We start from the raw sequence: 17,286 nt of genomic DNA on the forward strand, positions 1-17,286 counted from the left end.
ATGGTGGCTCATCTGGTTCACGTTACAGAGACTAGCCTGTGTGTAAACATGAGAAATAAGAGGACTAGTTCATTAGATTCTTCACATCCAAAGGTTTTTAGTTTCTATGTTGTGCTAAATCCACATTCATTCACTCACATAATATCTACAACTGCTGAGACCCACAGTCACAGCAACAGTTATACCTGGAAGTCTTATAAAGCATTTCAATCCACCATATTAAAGTGGATTAAAAATTCAACTGGCCATATCACCCACTTTTAACTAATATGAACTGATTGCCACGAGGCATCCACACTCAGCTAATGAATCAACACTCTTCCATCTGAAACTACTGAAAGAAACAATGAGTAACACAGAGATTGAATAAATACTAGGTGAGACATTAATGTCCAAAAGCAAGAATAGAATCACTACTGACCGGATTGACTGAGTCCTGATAGCACAAAACGTATGGGTGAAGGTGAGGTCGAGCACATTACCTACTGCACACCCAGTCTGCCGTGGGCAGTGTTTAGATAACATGAGGGATAGACATGCTTGACCTCACCTTCACCAATATGCACATCACAGACACAACTGCCCATGACAGTGTTTATAAAAGTGACCACTGCACAAAATTCCTAAAAGACTTTTTTGTTAAGGATATAAAACAACCCTTGCAATTTAAGTCCTGAAGAAGGGTCTCAGCCTGAAACATCGACTGTTTATTCTTTTCCATGGATCCTGCTTGACCTGAAGAGTTCCTCCGGTGTTTTGTGTGTGTTGATAGCAATTCAAAACTGGGCATTTCAAAGTTCAAAGTAAACCTATTAAGAAAGTACATATATGTCACCATATATAACCCTGAAATTCATTCTTTTGTGGGAATTCACAGTAAGTACAAAGAAACACAATAGAATTGATGCGAGACTGCACATGACAAGACGGACAAACGACTAATGTGCAAAAGACAACAAACTGCAAATACAAAAACAAAAAAAAACATGATAATAAATGAATTAGCAATAAATAGAATATATGAGATGAAGAGGAATAGATAGAGTGGGCAGCCAGCGCCTCTTCCCCAGGGCACCACTGCTCAATACAAGAGGACATGGCTTTAAGGTAAGGGGTGGGAAGTTCAAGGGGGATATTAGAGGAAGGTTTTTTACTCAGAGAGTGGTTGGTGTGTGGAATGCACTGCCTGAGTCAGTAGCGAAAGCAGATACACTAGTGAAATTTAAGAAACTACTAGACAGGTATATGGAGGAATTTAAGGTGGGGGGGTTATATGGGAGGCAGGGTTTAAGGGTCAGCACAACATTGTGGGCCGAAGGGCCTATACTGTGCTGTACTGTCCTATGTTCTAAGAATCCTTGGAAGTGAGTCCATAAGTTCTGAGAACAGTTCAGTATTGGGGTGAGTTAAATTTAATAAAGTTATCCCCTCTGTTTCAAGAGCTTGATGTTTGAGGAGTAATAACTTCCAGAACCTGGTGGTGTGGGTCCTGAGGCAACTGTACCTTCTTCGAGATGGCAGCAGTGAGAAGAGAGTATGGCCTGGATGGTGGGGGTCCTTGATGATGGATGCTGCTTCCCTGCGACAGTGCTCAATGCTGGAGAGGGCTTTACCCGTTATGGACTATATCCACTACATTTTGTAAGACATTTACCCTTAAAGAGCTGTGCCCATCATGATCTGTGATTTCTTGTCCTTCTATCCACAATCTTCCATTACAATCAAGCCAGCAGATCAATAATAAGTGTAAAAGTTCAGAAGCCGCACCAGGGAATCAATGAAAATAAGATGTTACCCTGACGAAACGGCATCAAAAGCGAACATCATACGCAGTGCATACTGCAGCTCAGTGACCCCTCAACGAGTCAATAGGATCAAAACTCTGCAGTCCAGTCACATCCAATCATGAATGTTGGTAGGTGATTAGAGAAGGCTTCAACCTCGACGATGAAGATCAGAACCAAAGACAGGGCTGAAGTATTTGCCACCAGGCATACTAAGATGATCTATCTTGGATTCGTCCATAGATCCTCACCAAAATACAGAACAAATCCATCCGTCTTTATATAGCCAAACATAATCTAGTTCCACATCGTACTGAGGAAACTCTCGAAGGTTCCTCGATATGAGTCGACAAACCTTTAGAATGCCTTCTAATACGCTTGAAGATCCCCGGGAAGTGAGACAATCTCCTTTACAACATTGGAGACACAAGATACTGCAAATACAGAATTCTGCTGCAGAAAGAAACAAGGTCCCGTACGAACTCGGTGGGTCGAGCAGCATCAATAGGATGAGGGAGGGGTGGCTCCCATCTGTTCCATCCAGCAGTTTGTTTTCAGTTCATTTACGATATTCCCTGGCGTAAAGGTCACAAAATTCAAAATTGATCCACGCCAGTATTAAATTAAATTAAAAATCCCTTCAATCCCAATATTTAATTCTGAAAAGGACGACTTTCAAGGTCATGTGCTTTAATATACAGTCAGCGATGCCTCCCAACCTCTCAACTCAGTTGCCAAAGTTTCTCAATTGTTCTATAATGCACGCACCTGCGTCCCGCGAAAGCCGTTCCAATCAGGGGTCCTTCTGAGGATAAAAAGGCCTGTAAACTTCTCGTTAATGTCACACATACCACCATCATTCCCCACACAACTAAGGAACCGGTCCACTGGTGTACCAGTCCAATCTTCCCCAGCTCCGTGCTTTGCCCGATCTTTGGTTCCGGATACTTCAGCAGAGAGCTGTCACTGAGCACATTCGACGGGCATTAATGGCAGTAAACCGGTTAATTTGATCAGGAAAACAGCATTAACGTCTATCTCAGTATCTCGTAAAATGTTATTGTATCCAAATGGGAAAAAAAGTTTTATTATAATTAGAAATGGATCGCTCTGCCTTGACAAGGTATATTTCGCAAACGGGTAAAACCAGCAGAAATATGTCCTGATTCAACAGCTATTATTTGTTATAACATCATTAAAGATTGAGATTTTAATGGGGAGAAATGATATTTAACCTTTATTTTCTACCTTCATTTTCTATTCTTATATCTGAGTTTGGATACAGATTTTTTGATATTTCAGTGTCTCTTCCGTGGTGTGTCACTTATGTGAATGTGTTTTTATTTACATTGGCTTATATGGGGTAAAAACCTAGATTTTAAACGCGTATCATGTCTGTTAATTATTTTGCTTGTCAGATATCTTGGAGCTCTCTAGTAGGCAACTAACTTTGGTTGGGATTCCTAGCTTCTTCTTGGGCAGTCCCATGGGGTGAGGATGATCTATTTCCATTCCTGCAATTCTAGGGTGATTGCTGAGACCAAGGTCGGACCAAGGTGCTTGATGAGGGAAGTGCTGAGTGATTAGGGAGTAATTGTGTCCACTCTGCTATTTGCAGAGTCAACCCGGACCATCGCGGTTCCCCACCATCCCCACCATTCCCCTACACTGAAGCGCTGTCACAGGAAAGCAGCATACATCATCAAAGACCCCCACCACCCAGGTCATGCTCTCTTCTCACTCCTGCCATCAGTAAGAAGGTACTGGGGCCTGAGAGCCCAGACCACCAAGTTCTGGAACAGTTATTACCCCTCAGCCATCAGGCTCTTGAACCAGACGAGATAACTTTGTTCACCACATCACTGAACTGCTCCCATAACTGATGGACTCACTTTTGATGACACTTCATCTCATGTTCTTGCTATTTGTTGTTTATTTATTATTATTATTATTTCTCTTATTTATTTGCATAGTTTGTTGTCTTTTGCACATTGGTTGTTTGTCGTCCTGTTGGGTGAGGTCTTTCATTGATTCTATTGTTTTTCGGATTTACTGTTTATGCCCGCAAGAAAACGAATCTCAGGGTTGTAATGGTGACATGTATGTACTTAGATAACAAATTTACTTTGAACCTTGATACTTCTCCACGTTGAGTAGACATGGGTCAGGAATTTTCTTGACTAAATGGGGATGTTATATTTGTCATTATTGTTATAATCTGATTCTGATTCAACGGGGGGGGCGGAGTTCTGAACATCCTTGAATAATTGTCCTCTATAACTGCTTGCTTTTACAGAGTAATCAAAACCTCCTCGTCGCAGATGTTGGCTTGAGAGGGGACAATGATATTGATTCCCTTGTTTTGCAGAATCATGTGCAGATACTGTTAGTAATCACCTATATTCTGAAGTCTGTGCTGTGGGTAGCCATTATCTCAGAAGATTGGAAGAGAGTGGGGATTTACTGTACCCGGCTCGAGTTTGTGATCATTAAAGATTGTTTTCCTTGGCGACAGCTGCGGGAGGTGAGCGCCAGGGGGCGCTCGCGGGTAGCGTGAGGCGCCAACGCTGATGGCGGGGCTGAGCATCGGGCCTGGTCTCGTCTCGGCATGATAGCGGTGCTCAGGCGAATGATGAGCAGCGTTGTGGCTCGCCGGTTGCAGGCCCGTCAGGTGCTGTGCGTGGCCGAGAAAAATGACGCGGCTAAAGCCATTGCGGAGATCATGTCGGCCGGACGCTTCCGTAGGGTAAGAACCTGGTGTACAGTTTTGACATTTAGGACATGGAGCAACCACTCACAACTTTATCCCGCCACTATCCTTCCTGGGGAACCTTTCCCAAGCACCAGACTTTACGCCACCATCACCACACTGCCCTGATTAAGTCAACCCCTGGGTACCTCAAACCCTACAACTAACACAGCGCAGGCAACAGAGTCCACTGCCTCCTCCCCTCCACTCCAGGTTGTTGAAGGACTGCCATCTACTCCTCCCCACCCCCATCCTTCACCTCCCACCCCCCCGTCCTTCACACCCACCCCTCACTTCCCACCCCCACCCTTCACCTCCCACCCCTATCCTTCAACTCCCACCTCCCCGTCCTTCACACTCACCCCTCACTTTCCACCCCCACCCTTCACCTCCCACCCCTATCCTTCAACTCCCACCCCCCCGTCCTTCACACCCACCCCTCACTTCCCACCCCCACCCTTCACCTCCCACCCCTATCCTTCAACTCCCACCTCCCCGTCCTTCACACTCACCCCTCACTTTCCACCCCCACCCTTCACCTCCCACCCCTATCCTTCAACTCCCACCTCCCCGTCCTTCACACTCACCCCTCACTTTCCACCCCCACCCTTATCCTTTACCTCCCACCCCCCGTCCTTCAAACCCACCCCTCACCCCACCCCCACCCCTATCCTTCACCTCCCACCCCCCCGTCCTTCACACCCACCCCTCACTTCCCACCCCCACCCCCATCCTTCACCTCCCACCCCATCCTTCAACTCCCACCCCCCGTCCTTCACACCCACCCCTCACTTTCCACCCCCACCCCTATCCTTCACCTCCCACCCCCCTGTCCTTCACACCCACCCCTCACCCCATCCTCACCCCTATCCTTCACCTCCCACCCCCCGTCCTTCACACCCACCCCTCACTTCCCAGCCCCACCTCCATCCTTCACCTCCCACACCCCATCCTTTCACCTCCCACCCCTATCCTTCAACTCCCACCCCTCACTTCCCACCCCCACCCCTATCCTTCACCTCCCACCCCTATCCTTCACCTCCCACCCCCCGTCCTTCACACCCACCCCTCACCCCACCCCCACCCCTATCCTTCACCTCCCACCCCCCCGTCCTTCACACCCACCCCTCACTTCCCAGCCCCACCTCCATCCTTCACCTCCCACACCCCATCCTTTCACCTCCCACCCCCTATCCTTCACCTCCCACCCCCCCGTCCTTCACACCCACCCCTCACTTCCCACCCCCACCCCGATCCTTCAACTCCCACCCCCCATCCTTCACACCCACCCCTCACTTCCCACCCCCACACCCCATCCTTCACCTCCCACCCCCCGTCCTTCACACCCACCCCTCACTTCCCACCCCCACCCCCACCCCCATCCCATCCTTCACCTCCCACCCCCCCGTCATTCACACCCACCCCTCACCTCCCACCCCCTATCCTTCACCTCCCACCTCCCGTCCTTCACACCCACCCCTCACTTCCCACCCCCACCCTTCACACCCACTCCCTTCACACCCACTCCTCACTTCCCACCCCCACCCTTCACACCCACTCCTCACTTCCCACTCCCACTCCCCATCCTTCACATCCACCCCTCACTTCCCACCCCCACCTCCCATCCTTCACCTCCCCCACAACCCTTAGCTGCTCCCCAACACTCCTTCCCCCTCCCCTTCACCCACCCCTACACCTCTCAACCTCTGTCCCTACTCCTTCTCCCCTCAGCTCCTGCCCCTACCCATTCCCCCTCAACCCTCCCTTCCCCTCACCCCCTTCCCTCCCACCTGCCCATCCCTCCCCCCATCCTCCCCTCAAAACCCCTCATCCTTCTCACTCCTCACCCTCCGGAAGGTCTGCCAAATATTGCCACACATCTCCAGGATATTTTCCTACTCTCCCCTCTGGATGTTCTCCTCTCTGCAGCCCCAAGATCACCACCATCACTGTAAATGGGTGTTCTCTTCCCACTCGACACTGGCCTGAATTATCAAGTCTTGTATCATTTTCTGCAGGTGCTGCCTGGGCATTTTCTGGGCAAATCATTTTAGATTTTCACTCTAGTGTGGTTTGGTTTGGTACAATGTCAATAACATTCACGTTTTTACTTCATTTAGAGAGAAGGGCTTTCAAAATTCAACAAGATCTATGAATATGAGTGTAATCTGTTTGGTCAGGTATGTTTTTGTTTTTCTATTCCTTTAAATGGAACCTTGCTTGTTTGATGCCATTCCTTCTCACTGCTATATCTGTGCTGGGGGTGACTGGGAGAAATGAATTGCTCCAACTCGCCTTCCAACTCTTCTTCCCCTCCCCTCCCCTCCCCATCCTGCATTCCCCCTCCCTACTCACACATTTTGCTAACCTTTATAGCTGAACATGTTTTCATGTTGCTGAATGGTGTGATTTTTGGATAATCGAGCACTCATAAAAATGTCCTTCTCCTTCTAGAATGGCAATTGTTTTATTCTAGCATCACATGTACTGAGGTGCAGTGAAAATAGTCACCCATACAGGTCACTCCAAAACACAAAGTACAGTACATCAAAGCGGTACAAAAAGAATAACAATGCAGAAACTGGTGTTACAGAGAAAGGTCTGGGCAAGGGTCATGATGAGATAGACTAGGATGTCAAAAGTTCATCTTTATCAAACAAGAGATCTGTTCCATAACCTTATATCAGAAGGATAGAAGCTGTACTTGAGCTGTGCAGTGTGAGTTTTGAAGCTCTTGTATCTTCTTCCTGATGGAAAGGGAGAGAAGAGAAAATATCCAAGGTAGGAGGGGTCTTTGAATATGTTGGCTGCTTTCCTGAGTAGGAAGTGCAGACAGAGTATGTGGAGGGGAGGCTTTTTTTTTATGATGAATTGTGCTGTGTCCACAACTCTCGATGTTCAGTTTAAAGAAAAAGTTCTTTTTAAAGTACTTGGACTAATCTTCCCAGACTTGTGAAAATTAGAGAAGTGTTCATAGAAATAGAATGTGGGATGAGAAGTGTAGTGTACCCAAATTTGAGTTCCCCGTAGAAAGATTATTTTAAACATTAAGTTCAGATGCAGGAAGGTGTACATAACTAACCAATCTTTGTTCAGTAAGAAAGTTAGACATCCAAGCGCTAGTATAAAAGATCATAGTCAAAACCTAATGTGCTGGTAGATACTGCCTCTTGAGAACTGGATCCTACCTACAAGCTCGTTTTAAATTAATATTAGAATGTGTTAAATGAAAAGTTACTTTGTCAAGTGCAAGGGTGTGAAGGAGGGAAAAAAAACCACTACACAAGTAATTTTATTTTACTGTTGGTAAAATGCTGCCTCCATCCAGTCCATTCAAACAGCACCCACCAATGGAGTTAGAGAAGCCTGAAGACTCATTACTGGGTTCAAACATAGCTGCTTCCCTTCAACCACTTCGATCTTGAACCAACCAGCAAAACTACAATGATATCACCACTTTGAACTAAAATGGACTTTTTAAAGTTTTTTTCTAATCATGTTCTTGTAAAAACTATCTATAATTTGTTGAGTTTATGTTTTACTTGTGAATGCTGCTTATGTGATAATGGGGCCGGTCAGTTTTTATTTCACTCGGGCTTACATGTACTTGTGTGAATGGCAATAAACTTTACTTTGGTAATGACTGAATGTGCTTCTTTTTCTTTTATTCCCTCCCATCTTCAAATCTGCAGAATGTTGCTATTGTGATGACTTCTGTCTCAGGTCACTTACTTGAGATGGAATTTAAAGCACCTTTTCAGAAATGGTAAGTTTTTATTTTAATACGAATTTCATTCCTCAAGCATAAGTTAGGTTTGGTTTATTTTGGGATAATATGGTTTGAATTTAAAACCCCAGAAGACATTAAAACTGCATGTAGAACTGATAATGAGAAAGCTTGCAGAAAAATTGCAGAATATGTAAATGTTTCAAAGCTTTCCATGACTTAATCCAGTTGGTTGATGTGTTAGTGCCCGAAATTGAAGACTTCAGTTAAGTGCAAAGTCAAGGTCTGCGTAGTCTGCATTATGGAAGCTAACTAACTAGAGTATTTCACTGGACTAGTGAGTCATCTTTGTGTCTTTTAGTTCCTGAATTGCTGATACTAATTTAGTATTGTAGTTTATATGCAAAGGAAATGTGTAGATTCTACTGAAATGTTACATACGTGTTTGGCAATCAGGGCAGACCCATCTCTGCACTGGTAAGTTTAAAACCCATTTTTTTGAGCCCTGAGATCTGAACATATCTGCCTCAGTGAGCAGTAAGCTACCAATGTTTAACCATTTCGATACTCACTTAAGCATATTCTGCATGGGTGATGTTATAATGTGTTTATTGCTGACTGTCCGTGGCTTCCATAATGGGCAAAAGATAAGCTGGTTCATAATTACTGAGGCTTTGGCTGTCAGAACTCTGGCTTTCAGATTCCTTTAAATTTCTGAGTGTTAAAAATATGTAAATCATACTATTGAAAAAGCTGTAAAAATAATAATTGAAATGCTGGAAATTACAAATGCAATTAAATGCGTACCATTTAAAGCATTCGTTTACTGTTATTTCAAGAAACTTAGGGAGCTGTGACTGTCCATCGAAATAAAAGTTGTCACCGACACACGATCAGCATACAGATTTCATGCAAGAAACATCATTGTGCTGTTGCTTTATTTTTGTAAAGAACCGAGTATTGGAAAATGGCCAGAATAATATCACTGAAGACCCCCTAAGAAGTTTGAGACTTCCCTGCTTAATTAAACACCCCCTTAGTATTTTATATTGTGAATCTATGCCTTGCCACAGAATGGTTCAGCATTGCCGTTGCTGCCCAATAATCAGGCGTCCGACACTCTTATTGATTTAAGCAAAAATCGTACTATAATTTCCTCCATCTACTTCTTATATCAGAATTGTCCTGTCCTCCTTTAAAACAAAAAATGATTTTCACCATTTTGCTCTAAAAATGCGACACTAGGCTCTGTCTGGAATTTGCTTTGTGAAGTTTTTGTTTCCAATATCTAGGTGCAGCTGTAACCCTGTGACCCTTTTTGAAGCTGAGATCGAGAAGTATTGCCCGGAGAACTATGTGGACATTAAGGTATATTCATTAATATTATCAGGATCATATATTGTATATACTTCATTCTACACATATACCTGTCCATGGGACAGTCTAAAATGAGTTGTATTTAACTTATGTTATACTTCCTGTAGCAGTTTTAAAAATGTTTGGAATAAGAGCATGAGTAGACTATCTAGCCCTTTGTCTGCTTCACCGTTCATTAAGAACATGGCTGATACATATCCCTATTTTGAATGAATACAACAGTTAAGCCTAGGATATACAATTCCAAAGGTTCACTGAAAAAAAATTTCTCATCTTGGTGCTTCCACATTATTCTGACACTGTACCCTCTGGATCTAGGCTCCTCACCCAGGGGAATTATTCACCCTGCACATGGTCTGTTGAGCCATTAATAATGGTGAATGTTTTGATTATAATTTGACTTGTTTTTAGTCTATGATTGTGAACATCTGTTTCACAAGCACTAATCCCTGTAGTTACCTACCAGTCATAACCTGAAACTTAACAATACATTTATCCCCACATTTTACTTTCTGTCTGATAACCATTTCTCAATCCACATTCATTGTGTTGCCTCTAATTGCATGAGCCCTGACCTTGTTGATCATTTTCCTGTCTTAGACCTTATTGAATGAGTTCTAAAAATCAAAACGCTTCACGTCCACGGCTCCCTCAGTATGTTCTATCAGGTTAGTCAAACGTGACTTTCCTTTCATAAATCCACATTGGTTCTACTCATTTGTATCATTCTTTTCAATCTGTTCTGTTACTACATGCTTCTTAATAGATTCTAGCTGTTCCCTACCACTAACATTAGAGTAACAATTTTCACTTTCCTCTTTTCACTTTCCCTTTTTTAAACAGTGAACTAAGTAAATAATGAACTATTTTTTGAAAACATAGGTGGCTTGTTTATTAGCTTCCCTCCATGTGGAATTCCAGAATCAACAGAAACTTGGAAAATGATAACCGAAGGATCCACTAGTTTTAAAGCAACCTCTTTCATAATTCTAGGATGTAAACCATGAGGTCCTTGGCATTTATTAGCCTCCAACTTCTTTTGTACGTGTTTAAAATTTTAAACCTACTTCCTTCATTTCCCTTTAAATCCTGTGATATCCTTGATTCTGTGATATCTTTCGCAGATTCCATGAAAGCGTGTAAGTAATTATTGAGCAACACACAGAAAATACTGGAGGAACTAAGTGAGGCAGGCAGCATCTATCAAGGGGAATAAACAGTTGACATTTCAGGCTGAGACCTTCATCAGGACTTGAAGGAAAGGGGTCAGAAGCCAGAATGAGAAGGAGCAAGGTGGGTGGATGGAAAAGGTAAAATGCTGAAGAAGAAGGAATCTAATAGGAGAAGACAGTGGACCATGGAAGAAAGAGAAGGAGGAGAGGAACCAGAGAGAGGTGAGGAGAAGAGAAGGGGTGGTAGGGTAACCAGAATGAAGAATGGAAAAAGAGAGAAGATGGAAGTGGGAGAAATTACCAGAAAAGTGATGTGTTACTCCTCCAACCTGAGTTTGCCTCTTCATGGTAATGGAGCTTAACCAACTGGCAGTGCATTTCTGGAACTGGTTCTTGCCATTTAATTTTTATTTAGAGATACAGTGTGGAACAAGCCCTTTGAAATCCAGCAAGCTGCTCTGCCAGTAACCCACCTATTTAACCCTAGCCTAATCACAGGACAATTTACCTTGACCAGTTAACCTGCTAACCGGTATGTCTGTGGAATATGGGATGAAACTGGAGCACCTGGAGGAAACCCATGTGTTCACGGGAAGGGTGTGCAAACTTCTTACAGACAGCATCGGAACTGAACTCCAATACCCTGAGCAGTAATAGCATCTCACTAACTGCTGCACTACTGTGGTGCTTCACTGAAGGAAGTCACTGTACCATGCTGGGTCTCACTAACTGTGCTTTTTGGAGCTTGCTCCATTTAAGTGTGAGCCCAGCATTTCCAGAGGTGAGCTGAACTTGGATTTTCCAGTAGGTTGGATAGTGTGTGCCACTGGTGTAGATGCATACAGATCACCTGAAGGCAGCCGGTTAAGTAGATGAGCTCTTTAAGAAGGCTACCAAGATGCTTAACTTTTATTGGTTGAAGCAAAGGTTACAAGAGCAGGGTGGTAATGCTGAAACTATAAAAGACTGGTGGGTCCAGTTAGAATACATTGTACAGTTCTGTTTAACACACTCCAGGAAAGATAGGGTAACAAAAGGTGCAGGAAGGCTTTACAAGGATAATGGCAGATTTGGAGAAGTGTAATTGGCTGGTCTGGGAGTTTTCTTTGAGAAGTGAAACTTGAAGGGGATCTTGGGGATACTTTTTTTTACAGAGTGGTTGCTGCCTGGGACACACTGCCAGAGGAGATGGTGGAATCATTTACAATTACTACATGTGAGAGGCAATTAGACAATCAGTTACAAACACCAGAAAACCAACACACACAAAATGCTGGAAGAACTTGGCAGTGCAGGCAGCATCTATGGAAAAGAGTAAACAGTCGAAACCCTTCTTCAGGACGGGTCGATCACTTAAATAGGTAATGCATAAACAGGCAGCCTTCTATTAGGATAAATGGGTTTAGTGCAGGTAGGTAACAAAGGTTGATATGGACATAATGAGCAGAAGGGCCCATTCTCTGCTGTACAACTCTAACAGAAACTGAGAGAAAATGTAATTGTATAAAAGTGAGGAGATAAATAAATATAATGGGAACTTTTTATTTTCCTCAGAAGAGAGGTTCATGATAGGGAAGGTAGATTTAAGATAGTTGGAGGAAAGATTAAAATGAATTTGTGGAAGATGTCATGTGTAGGAGGGTAGACAGGAAGGAGGTATGCAGTATGAAAGGGTGGTGGAGGCAAAACCTACGGCAGTTTGGGGAACAAATACCTGGATGTACTCCTGATAGTGATGACATGAGCTTCATGGGCAGAATGGCTTATGTAAGTGCTTATCGTACCTAACTCATGCTCCACTTGATCAAGTGGTCATTTATCGGATAATGTAAAGGATAGTGACTTTGTATCTGCAGAACTTAATTGTTGCTGCTGTTTCTTTAATTTTGTTGACTTTCTAGAGAACCCTGGAGCGAGAAGTGAGGAAATGTCAGGCTCTGATCCTTTGGACTGACTGTGATCGTGAAGGGGAGAACATTGGATTTGAAATAGTTCATGTGTGTAAAGCAGGTAAATATGCATGTGGCGCTAGGTCCTACTGGTTCAATGTGCCTGTGTGTTTGAGTATTAGTTTTAAAAAAAAGTTACAGAAAACGTGCATTGTTTTGGACAGCTGATAGGAAGGGTTAGAATGTTCATCAGAGTCATTGTAGCTTTGCAATGCCTACATCCAGTTTCTAATTCTTCCCAATCCTGATTGAGCTGGCTGTCAGAAGGCATGCAAGATAGCTAGTGTCAGGTTGGAAAATTGCCAGTGCTGTATCAATGGTGTGTATGTACTATAGCTGAGTGTGGGCACGTGGCCAAGTGGTTAAGGCATTGGACTAGCTACCTGAAGGTCGTGAGTTTGAGCCCCAGCCGAGGGAACGTGTTGTGTCCTTGAGCAAGGCACTTAATCACACGTTGCTCTGCGATGACACTGGTGCCCAGCTGTATGGGTCCTAATGCCCTTCCCTTGGACAACATTGGTGTCGTGGAAAGGGGAGACTTGCAGCATGGGCAACTGCTGGTCTTCCATACAACCTTGCCCAGGCCTGCGCCCTGGAGAGTGAAGACTTTCCAGGCGCAGATCCATGGTCTCGCAAGACTAACAGATGCCTTTTTACTATAACTGTACAGCATTGATGGTGCTGTGCCAGTGTTTTGTGATTATTTCAAAAAATAACTCAGGAGGCTGGCATCTGAATTGAGTAAGTAATTCTGTGGAAATGTAATGAACAGCAAAACTTGGTCTTTCGTTGTTTAAATCTCAGCCCTGTGTTCTCTCTGGCTGACCACACGCCCCTTCAACCACCCACTTTGATGAGAACCTCTCAGGTTTTACAATGTTGGTCCTTAGTCATTAGTTGGTAGCTGGCTCTATAAATAGTTTTAATTGTCCTTGAGAAACAGGGCATTTAGCCTTTTGCTGTTGGGGGGCTCTGCTGAGGTATTCTCTTTGTCATGGAGGAGGAATAGGTAAGGCTTTGGCTGTTCCTAGTTGTATTATTTATCCTCAGAACAGCTTTGTTGTATTGAAGAAATACTTTCCTATGTGTTTTGTGAAGATTGAATTTGATAACGGTTTTCACTCTGCGTGCTCCTCCCTGAGACAGTGAAGCCCAACCTGCAGGTGCTCCGAGCGCGGTTTTCTGAGATTACACCTCATTCCATCAGACGAGCCTGTGAGAATCTCGGGGAACCCGATCAGAAAGTCAGTGATGCCGTTGATGTAAGGCAGGAGTTGGACCTTCGGATAGGTAAGAGGCTCAGCCTATATTTAATATGGTTGCCTTGAGCTTTCTATGTGAAACAATACTATGTAATTTGCAGATTGGTTCACACAGCACACTTGCTCCTGTCAGGTAGGGAGACCGTTTCACTGAACACCTACGCTCTGTCCGCCAGAGAAGGCATGATCTCCCGGTGACCACACATTTTAATTCTACGTCCCACTCCCATTCTGATATGTCTATCCATGGCCTCCTCTGCTGTCAAGATGACGCCACACTCAGGTTGGAGGAAAAGCACCTTATGTTCCGTCTGGGTAGCCTCCAACCTGATGGCATGAACATTGACTTCTCTAACTTCCGTTAATGCCCCACCTCCCCTTCGTACCACAATCCGTTATTTATTTATTTATTTTCTCCCTTTTTTTTTCTCTCTCTCTCTCTCTCTCTCTCTCTCCTTTTTCTCCCTCTGTCCCTCTCACTATACTCCTTGCCAATCCTCTAGGCTTCCCCTCTCTCCCTTTCTTTCTCCCTAGGCCTCCTGTCCCATGATCCTCTCATATCCCTTTTGCAATCAACTGTCCAGCTCTTGGCTCCATCCCTCCCCCTCCTGTCTTCTCCCTTCTTCTTCTTCTTCGGATCTCCCTCTCCCCCTCCCCCTTCCACTTTCAAATCTCTTACTATCTCTTCTTTCAGTTAGTCCTGACAAAGGGTCTCGGCCCGAAATGTCGACTTTACCTCTTCCTAGAGATGCTGCCTGGCCTGCTGCGTTCACCAGCAACTTTTATGTGTCTTGCTCCTGTCATATTTGTTTCCTTTATCACACCCCCAGCAACTCTATTATTCAGGTTCAAGTTATTCACTCTGTTACTGTGGTTCAACCCAACATTATGGCCACTTCTTTAATCTGTATTCCTATTGCCAGGATTTATTTTAATCCTCCTCCTCTAGTCAATTGCCCTTTACCCATCATCTTCTCCTTGATCTGTAATCTCCTCATTCCTGTAATGTCTTTCCTAACCTCAATAACTCACATATACTCCTGTAATCAGGCCTTTCCCCATTCCCTGCCTTCCAAGTGAACTTTTGTTTCCAAACCACCACCTCCCCGATGGTGTCTTTGAGACCTTTAGGTGCTTTTTTTGTGTCCCTCACTTCTGCCTTTTTGAAGTGAGCTGTATGATTTTCTTTATAGGTGCTGCTTTCACCCGGTTTCAGACCTTGCGTCTACAGAAAATATTTCCAAATGTGCTGGCAAATCAGCTCATCAGCTATGGCAGCTGCCAGTTTCCAACACTGGGGTTTGTGGTTGAACGCTTCAAAGCGATCCAGGCTTTTATTCAGGAAATATTCTATAAAATCAAAGGTATAGTACAATTCTCAAACCTTTCTGGAAATGTACAAAATATTAGTAAGTTCAAACTGGTGTATTATTCCTTCCTGCCCTTTTGGTTGAATAGTTCATAGGAGCTTATATCTGAAACATGGGTACTTGAAAAGAAAGCACATAGAAAGTAGGAATGTCTGTGAAATTAGACCCGAGGATGAATCTGCTTTCAAAGAAAGAGGTGGGCAGAACATTGCTAATTTTCATGAGTGTGTTATGTACTAAAGTGTTGATATGAATATAGATACTGTAAAATAAGTCATGGCTAGATATCCAAGTAATCTAGACACAAATGGTGATAATTCTGTATAATGATCGCTGGAACTAGATTTTTTTTCTTTTTTTTTAATTTTATTTTTATTTGGATAAGTAATTCACAAGTATCATGTACTTTTTTCACACGTATAACCTTTTCCATTTTTATATGTATAAAACTATAATTATTTATACATTAAGTACACATTGAGATGATATAAAAGGAAATTAGACACTTAAATAGATAATTATGTACAGTGGTAATTCTAATCTATTAGGCTAAGTAATGGTATTAGTTGTTAAGAAAAATAGTAATAATAGTTTCCATATATCTCTTCTGGACCATTTCTACTGGTCCAAAATGTTGTATGTAAGCCTATGTAACAACCATTGTAGGTGTTTATATCCTAACTTGTTCATGCTTGCTCCTGCCCCCAGACATAATTATCCAATCCCTATGTACTTATTTACTTAATTTTATCATTTTTTATCCCTTTCCCAAATCTTTTCCTTTACTTGTGTTAATTCTCTATTTTCCAAAAGAAAACAAAAAACAGTAGACATTTAGACTAGGGGTGCTTACGTTAGCAATATTACTGTGTTGATGAGAAGAGCAGTATAAATCATTAGGAGAGTCATCTAAAGTCTGCTCGCATTGGGGTTATATATTCAATCCATTTATTCCGGATTTGATAAAATTTTTCTTTTTGAATTCTCAGGGAGTAAGTCAACTTGTCCATTTTAAATATTTCCAAGATAATTCCGTGCCAATCTTCTAATGTAGGTGGTATTGGATTTAGCCACTTTCTAGTGATTGATTTCTTACTTGCCGCTAAGAGGGCCTGCAGCAACTTTATATCTTCCTTCTGTTCAAGAAACAATACATGCCCCAAATGGAGCGTCTCAAAGTTCAGAGGTATCTGGGACCTAAATACCTTAACTAATGTTCTATGAATACCTTCCCAATATAGACTTAATTTAGGGCAATCCCAGAAAATATGAAAATGATTTGCCTCCTTGGAGCCGCACCTTCTCCAACACGTCACGTTTGTGTCTTTATATTTTTCCTGATATGGCGTCTTGAAGTATCTTATAATATTTTTCCAGCAAAGTTCTCTCCAAGTCAAAGAATTAGTCGAGGACCATTGAAAGCTGCAGATTTTCCCCCAAGCCTTCTCTGAAAGTACCAACCCCGCTTCTTTCTCCCACTTCTCTTTAATATACAATGTGTTTATATTTTTAGCATGGGAGAGTGCATTATATAATCGAGAAACTGATTTACTAGGTATTGAACTGCAAGCTGAATTCAGAATCTTGAAAAATTCTAATTCTACTGTTGATAGGTCTGTATATCTACAACTCTGGTTAACATAGTTTCGTACTTGAAGGTACCTAAAAAAGTCATTGTGTTCTAGGCCATGTTTGTCCTGCAGGATTTGGAAACTTTGTAATACTCTTTTATCTATAAATAAGAGGTAGGTTGTAAGACCTTTCTTTATCCATAGCTCAAATCTTTTACCTCCTCTGTTGGGAAGGAATTCGGTATCATATGCACACCGTCTGAAGAGTTTTAACATGTTATTAATTCCACACGAATTAACCACCTTCTGCCATACTTTTAATGTA

General features: G+C 43.0%; 1 protein-coding gene across 2 annotated transcripts in view; it reads left to right on the forward strand.

Moving 5' to 3' along the window:
- The first annotated feature begins 2,833 nt into the window (after nt 1-2,833).
- Nucleotides 2,834-17,286, forward strand: part of top3a (DNA topoisomerase III alpha) — a 41,419-nt gene continuing 26,966 nt past the window's right edge. Inside the window, exons 1-8 of one of the 2 annotated variants that reach the window (XM_063058772.1) lie at nt 2,834-2,907; nt 4,300-4,530; nt 6,654-6,713; nt 8,226-8,299; nt 9,553-9,628; nt 12,711-12,819; nt 13,905-14,048; nt 15,214-15,384. In XM_063058772.1, the coding sequence (XP_062914842.1) occupies nt 4,393-4,530; nt 6,654-6,713; nt 8,226-8,299; nt 9,553-9,628; nt 12,711-12,819; nt 13,905-14,048; nt 15,214-15,384 (772 nt within the window). In that variant the 5' untranslated portion in view covers nt 2,834-2,907; nt 4,300-4,392. Of the gene's footprint in view, nt 2,908-4,299; nt 4,531-6,653; nt 6,714-8,225; nt 8,300-9,552; nt 9,629-12,710; nt 12,820-13,900; nt 14,049-15,213; nt 15,385-17,286 lie in introns of those variants that run through there. The other variant, XM_063058773.1, reaches the window with a different exon arrangement.

The sequence above is a fragment of the Mobula hypostoma genome, chromosome 9, assembly GCF_963921235.1.
Source record: "Mobula hypostoma chromosome 9, sMobHyp1.1, whole genome shotgun sequence".
NCBI lineage: Eukaryota > Metazoa > Chordata > Chondrichthyes > Myliobatiformes > Myliobatidae > Mobula > Mobula hypostoma.